Here is a 7,291-nt window from a genome sequence, read left to right as displayed (position 1 = left end):
CCCTACCCCCCTACCCACCTGCATTTGCACCGGATCTCCGCATTGGCGTGAAGTCCGAACACCTCGGGGGAGTCAGAGCTCGGTAGCGACTTAATGTACGACATGTATAACGAGTGATCGCCGTCAGGCGGCGGCGGGTATGCAAGCTCCACGCCGGCAGGGCCACCGCCGCCGCCGCCGGAGACGTCGCCGCTGCCGCTGCGGCCAGCGGGGCCGCCGCCCTTCATGGGTTTGAAAGCGCTCCACCCCATGCCCTCTCGGAGCACTGAGGGGTTGTAGAACTGCCTAAGCAAGCAACCCAGTGTTCGTCGGTCGATCTCGTCCGTCACCCGGCCGCCGTACACAATGTCGCCAGTGATGTACTGCAACGCGTCCCACGGCACGGCAGGCGCTGCGGTGTTGTACGATAGGGACCAGATCGAGCTGGCGTCACCGCCGCTGACAGCTAACTGACTGCGCGGCGGGCCCAGGCCGCCTCCCAGGACGGCGCGGAAGCCGCCGGCGCTGCCGCCGGGTACGGCAGCTGCGGCGGCGGCGGCGGGTGCTTCCAGCAGGAACATCTGCAGCGTGCGGACGGCGACGGAGAGGTCCCCATCGCTGAACTCGTACCGAACGTTCCAGCCCAATGGTCCGAAGCGGCGCCGCTCCTGCAACAACATAACCCCCGGGGGGCATGTGCGCATGTGTGTGTATGTGTTTGCGTGTGTAGGAAGGAGACTGCTGGATACAGAGGTCGTAAACACTGAAACACACACACATACACACACACATACATACACACACACACTCTCTCTGGGGCCCGGATCATCCCCTTAAGAGAGGCCAAACCGGGCGGGGCCAGGTTGCATTTCTCAGAAAAGACCAGAGGGCAGGGGCCCAAGCCTACCTAAAACACACACGCCAGGGGCCTCCAGGACACTCCCTCCTTCCCTTCCACCTGCCCCGCCATTAGGATCTTCACGCCCTCCTGCCTGACCGCGTTCCAAAAACACCTCCACAAAACACAAATTCTCAAACCTTCCAAACCCCTTCCTCCCCTCTTCCAGCCACCTAAAACAAAACAACACCCACAAAAACCCTAAAACCCTAAAAGCCCTAGACATACTTACATACTTACTTACACGACCCCCAGAACGCACCTGCAGCACCGCATGGCACATGGCGCACGAGAACAGCAGCTTCCGCCACTGGGACGACACCGCAGCCGCACGAGACAGCCCCACCCCGGGACCCAACGGCCCCAAGAGACCCGCCGGCGGTCTCGTACTGCCACCCACACCGCCATGGAAGGCCGGCAGCGACGGCGAGCCAGCCACGCCCCCCAGCGACCCTACACGATCCTCCACACCCGCCGCCGCCGCCGCCGCCGCCGCAACAGCAGCAGCAGCAGGGGTTTGTATGGGCGAGATCAGCGAGATCCCAGGCGCCGGTGACCCGAGAGCAGAAGAGGATGTGTTCGCAGTCGTGGCTCCGGCGATGGTGGTGGTGGCAGTGGAGGGCACCTGCGGAGGGGTGGAGAGGTGGCTGGTGCCCGGCCGTGTGGCAAAGGCGCCTGCGCTGCCTCCCGATGTCGGGCTGCCTCCCACTCCCACTCCCATGCCCACTCCGCCGCTGCTCCCGGGGAGCACGTCCAGCATGGCGGGGGGCATCTCGCTGTATATGCGCAGCAGATGTGCCCGGATGCCTGTGCCCGGAGTGGGGGGGGGAGGCCGAGGGGGGCCCCGGGGTGTGCGTGTCTAGGTAGGGGTGGGGAGAGAGGTGCAGGGGTGCAGATATAGGGGTGCAGGTGCAGGTCGATGGCAGAGGAGCGAAAGAGAGGACACACACACACACACAAACATCCATCGCCATATGTCCCATCGCCATCCTCTCCTCCTCCGCCGCCGCCACCGCAGCCGCCGCCGCCGCCGCTTCCCGCCCTCCCTGGGAAGATCTGAGTGAGAGATTGCCGTCATGAGCTCATTCCGATGGTGACACCTCAAAAGGTGCCCAGAACCCACCCGCGGGAGAGAAGAAACTTTGAGGAGCCGCCGGAGAGGCTAACTAAAGAGAGCATCTAGAGAGAAAAAGACCAGGAGGAAAAAGCCCTATGCACATACATACATACATACATACATACGTGCACGGAACATTGCCCCCGGGAGATCCCGGGATCGAGACTTGTCAGGGTCGTAAATCCTTCCGATGATGGAAGGTATTGCGTCCCTAGTTGATGGACGGTGGTGACCTGGGATAAAGTTGACTCGCGAGCCGACCAGGAATGGAGTTGGGCCGCCGTCGATCCGGCAGATTCCATTGGATGCCGGTGGTGGGTGCGGAACCCGAGCGATCCACTGAGAAGTTGACTAGGGTGACTGGATGAGGGTGCCCCGAAATACCGGGAAAGGCAGGGTTTCGCCAGGTAGCGGCCGCAGGGTGAAGATATGGGCCCCTGTCCCACACATACATACGTGCACACACCTACACACCTTTAGGCGGCTCCAGGGTGGCCTTGACACCGCTCTGCAACACCGCCACGGGGAAGGAGCGACTCGGCATCGACGTCAGCCACAGACGGAACTCCGGATGGACGTCGTACACAGGGGCCACCGGCGGCGGCGACGCCGGCGCCTCGGTGACCCCGGCAGCGGCGGCGGCAGCGGCGGCTCCGCCGCCGCTGGCCGTGCGCGTGCCAAACGTCGGCGCGTACCCCGTGCCCGTGCCCGTGCCGTGGCCGTGTCCAGTGCTGCGCACACCGCTGGCGGTTACGCCGCTGCCGGTTATGGTTGTGGTGGCGGTTCTGGGGGACCTGTCGCCCATCCCCGTAAAGGTTGGGGAGGACAGGGCAGCTCCTACAGCAACCCCACCGCCTACCGCTACACCCGCACCGGCACCCGCACCGGCAGCCGCACCCGGAGATGTCATACGGAAGGCAGCTAGCCGCGTGCTGAACTGCTGCTGCTGTAAATACCTAGCCTGTCGATTATGAGAGGGGAGGTTGGAGGTGGGAGATGGGAGGTGGGCGGTTGGAGGTGGGGTAAGTATCGCCCGTACCTAAGGAAGGTAGTATATTATGATATTTCTTATTTCATAATGTCGGGATGAAGAAGATAAGCTCCTGTTGCGCCAACGAATCCAGGATTATTTATCCTGCATTATACATATTATCCCGCCGCCCTAAGAAACCAACTAATGGAACCAACTGTTGGTTTGGGTGTGTGTCTGACCGGGAGTCGTGGCTTTCATAGCCGGGGGTAATGTAATGTGATGTGATGTAACGTAACCCCATGCATACACCGCATACGGAGCAGCGGATCTAATCACTCTACTCAATTGGTCTTTCCCCTCCCCTCCCCTCCCCTCCCCTCCCCTCCCTGCCGTCAATTACCTGCAAGTCCTCACACAGTCTCTCCAGTCGGGGCATCCAGCTGGCGGCCAGGTGGCAGTTCTGAAGACACAACCAGTCACCGCACTTCATGGCGGCCTTGATGGGGGAAGCCCCGGGTGGGGGGGAGAGAGGCGGGAGGCGTGAGAAAGGGGTAATGTTGGGTAATTGTGGGATGTAGGTAGGTAGGTATGTGTGTGCGTGCGCGCACGCGCACGCGCACGCGCGCATGTGTGTGTGTGTGTGTGTGTCAAGTTGGATGCGGATGGATCCGGGAGGAAGAGTGAAACCCCTTGCTATTTCCCGTCCACATACCCCCTTTTCCCCCCCCTCTCCTCCCCCCCCGGAATGTCGCTCAAACGGCCCCACAGGTCCCTGCACGCTCCTACACAAGTACAGACATACGCACATACATCCCTCACCTACCTGCAGCGCCGCCTCCGCCCGCGGCCCCTGGCCCTGTCCCAAACTGATCATGTGCAGCCTCTGACCCATGGGTCGCCCCATGTTCCCCGCGAACCGCGTGATGGCGGCACTGGGGTCTGCGCCCTGGGAGAGAATGAATATGATGGGGGTGGCGGGGGTGGAGTCCGCGAACAGCTCCGGGAGGGAGGTGGGCGGGGGGTCCGCGAACTGGGGGCCCATCGTGAGGACCACATACCTGTGTGGTGGGGGGGAGAAGAGGGAGGGGAGGGGTTTGGTAGTTGGTAGTTGGTGGTGGGCCTCCTAGCCATCCTTCAGCAAAACACCACAGACACACATACAGACACGTCGCTGTCCAGCACCCGGTAGTTGAGCTGTGTCCGTCTGCCGTTCCGGTACCGTACACGGTGTTATTATTCTCCGGTGTACCCCTCGGCATCCCCCCATCCATCGACATTTCCCCCTCATCCATCGCCGCGGCATCAAGCAGGTTCCGAAAATCATTAAAACACACACATGCGCACACACATTACACACAGACACACACAGACACACACAGACACACACATACAAACAGTGCACATAAGTCTCCGCTCAGGCGCCTCCGACCCCCCCAGTCCGGCAGTCTGGCAGCTCAGGTCACGTCCTCGGAGACCTCCGGCCTCCCCTCCCCTCCCCTCCGCAACAAAGCAGCTCTCAATCCCCCCTTCCCCCTCCTCCTCCTCCCCCCCTCCATGTCACCCGGTGGGCGTACACCCGTACATACACATATACTCATATACACATATACACATATACTCATATACACATATACACATATACTCATATACACATATACTCATACGCATACGCACCTCCTGATGCCGCTCAACAGCCGGCCCTCGCACAGCACCCGTATCAAGAGAAGCATCTGAAACAACGTAAGTTGACCTCCTCCTCCTCCTCCTCCTGCCGCTGCAAAGCGCGTCGCCGACACCGGCGTCGACCGCACCCCCACCACCGGACTCGCCACCACCTGGTCCGCAGCTCCGCCAGCCGCTGAAGGAGCAGCCGCCGCCGCCGCCGCCGCCGGCTCCTCAGCCCGGCCGCTGACGGCAACTTCACGAGGGCTGTTGATAGCTGTGACGGCGGCCGCTGCAGGGGGGAACAAGTGTGAGATGTCCGCCCCGAGGTACGACTCCGGGGAGGGTGACTCGGCAAAGGCCTGCCAGGCCCCAGGAAGCGCCGCCACCGCCGCCGTCAGCCCGGCAAATGCCGACGGCACCGCTGCCTCCAGCGCCCACAGCCCCTCCCACACACCGGGACCAGCCCAGGCACCCAGAGACGGCGGCCGGCGCGGCGTGTGGAGCTGGCCGCCTTGGGTTGGTGTGTGTGGCGGGGGAGCCTTCGTGGCGCCGGAACCTGCGTTGTGATGAAACTGCTGTTGCTGCTGCTGCTGGTTGTGTTGTTGTTGTTGTTGTTGTTGCGGGGTGATGGACTGTGTGCTGTGGTGGTGGTGAGGATGGTGCGAGCGGTGGTGGTGGTGGTGCTGCTGCTGCTGCTGCTGGTGAAGGGGCAGCGTTCCGTTGCCGGTTGCGATGGCGGTGGCGGTGGCGGCGGCGGCGGCGGTGGCGGCGGCGGCGAGGCTGGTTGGAAGGGAGGCGGCTGATGCGGAGGCGGCTGCTGTGTGCCCTCTTCGCAGCAGGAGGCTCCACTCGGGTGGGGATATGGCGCCCGAATGGCGGCCAATGGCGGTGGCTATGAGGAAGGAGTACAGCAGCTTGTGACTGTCGAAGAGGCCCCTGTATGTACATACATACGTACATACATGCATAAGCGCATGCGCACATACGGGTCGGGCCTCGGGGAATGGTAGGGCGGACTTTAACGCAATCCTACATACATACAGAGGCCGTTGGTCGGCTAGATCTGGTTGGATGCTGGTGGTGAGTTGCTGAACCCAACGAATACATTCTGAAGTCGGATGGGGTGAACGGATTAGGGTGCCCCTCTCGCAGGGGAGAGCAGGGACTGCCTCGGGAAAGGGGGCCGCTGGTGAAGCTTAACCAACCTGTAACGACATACATACATACATACAGACAGACAGACATAAAAACAAAACAGACGTACGTACGTACCTGCACACCATGCGATATACATACTCGGTGGTATGGTCCATCAGGTTCCGGAGCCGTACCCCCAAATCGTCCGCACGCGCTGCCGTATCTAAGCAATGTCGGAACATGCGAGTGAAGGCAGCCAAGGACGTCTGGTACATGGGGTCAATCAGCGCCAGTTCGGCCGTCACGAAGTAGAGCAATGACCCGCGGGTCGGTACGGGTCGATACACCTCCCGGGCCTCGTTGATGGCTCGTTCGGTGGCCTCAGCCTCCGCCACCCGGGTCTGAATGATGCCTGGAGAGGTGGTGGCGGTGGAGACGGCGGGAGGGGAAAGGGAGTCTGAAAGGGGAAAAAGCAGTCTGGAGCTGCTCTGGAGCCTCCTGTGTGTGCTGCTGTGTGTGTGTGCTGCTGTGTCTAATCAATGCACTAGCGACCCGTGTGTATTAGATTATATACATTACTTCCCGCCTCACCGCTGGTCTGTTTGGCGTCGTTCAGTGTGGCGATGAGCTGTTCGTCATCCAGCAGCGAGGTGGGCTCCGCCTCCTTGAGCAGCGCCAGAATGCGGTCCTCCAGCTCGGACAGCTGCCGCTTGTCGGAGGACAGACTCACCTACAGGGGCCGGGAGGGGAAGGGGGGGAGAGGGAAGGGGGGGCTGGGAGGGGGAGGGAGAGGGAAGGGGGGGCTGGGAGGGGGAGGGAGGGTGCTTGGCGCGCTTGTGGCTTGTAGGCTGCTGTTACCCTCCATAGCAATAGAAATGGCAATGGCTATGATAGAAAGCACCACCAGACACGCGCAAATGCACATAAATCCATTCTGCCGTCGTTATCATCGTCACAAATTCGGCAGTCTCTAACACGTCAGTCAGTAGTTCATTGAACAAATATACATACACACACACATGCACACGCGCACGCACACACATGCACACGCGCACGCACTCACGTGTACCCCGCGACTCTTCCCCCCCCCCCGGGGCCATTTTCTCACCACCAGGCGGTCCTTGGCCTCCTCCAAATCGGGCCGCTCCTGCCGTACGACATCCCCCAGCAGCTGATCCTCAAGTCCCTGTCATCAGTCAGAACATACACAACACACGCATACATGCATACATACATACGTATATGCACATAGGTACAATTCTGCATGTGACTTCCATCTTCGAGCCGCTCAGTTGTTCATTTCAACACACATATGTTCATAGGCAGGCAGGCAGGCAGGCAGGCAGGCAGGCAGGCAGGCAGGCAGGCAGGCAGGCAGGCAGGCAGGCAGGCAGGCAGGCAGGCAGGCAGGCAGGCAGGCAGGCAGGCAGGCAGGCAGGCAGGCAGGCAGGCAGGCAGGCAGGCAGGCAGGGACCAGAACCAGAAAGAAAAGGAAAGGAAGCTCCTGGAACCACCCGCAACC

The 7,291-nt window shown here is 61.4% G+C and overlaps 1 protein-coding gene across 1 annotated transcript in view; it reads right to left on the bottom strand.

Moving 5' to 3' along the window:
- VOLCADRAFT_102747 (dynein heavy chain 3) overlaps positions 1-7,291 on the bottom strand; it is a gene marked incomplete at its 5' end in the record, with an annotated part of 70,080 nt that overhangs the window by 7,605 nt on the left and 55,184 nt on the right. Inside the window, 11 exons of the mRNA XM_002945732.1 lie at positions 15-647; positions 1,140-1,502; positions 1,605-1,684; positions 2,469-2,955; positions 3,368-3,463; positions 3,791-4,025; positions 4,803-4,921; positions 5,019-5,271; positions 5,905-6,181; positions 6,361-6,499; positions 6,878-6,955. Of these exons, the coding sequence (XP_002945778.1) occupies positions 15-647; positions 1,140-1,502; positions 1,605-1,684; positions 2,469-2,955; positions 3,368-3,463; positions 3,791-4,025; positions 4,803-4,921; positions 5,019-5,271; positions 5,905-6,181; positions 6,361-6,499; positions 6,878-6,955 (2,760 nt within the window). The remainder of the gene's footprint in view (positions 1-14; positions 648-1,139; positions 1,503-1,604; positions 1,685-2,468; positions 2,956-3,367; positions 3,464-3,790; positions 4,026-4,802; positions 4,922-5,018; positions 5,272-5,904; positions 6,182-6,360; positions 6,500-6,877; positions 6,956-7,291) is intronic.

The sequence above is a fragment of the Volvox carteri genome (genome assembly GCF_000143455.1).
Source record: "Volvox carteri f. nagariensis unplaced genomic scaffold VOLCAscaffold_1, whole genome shotgun sequence".
Lineage (NCBI taxonomy): Eukaryota > Viridiplantae > Chlorophyta > Chlorophyceae > Chlamydomonadales > Volvocaceae > Volvox > Volvox carteri.
The sequence above is the reverse complement of the archived record's forward strand: the minus strand, read 5'-3'. Positions and strand labels throughout refer to the sequence as shown.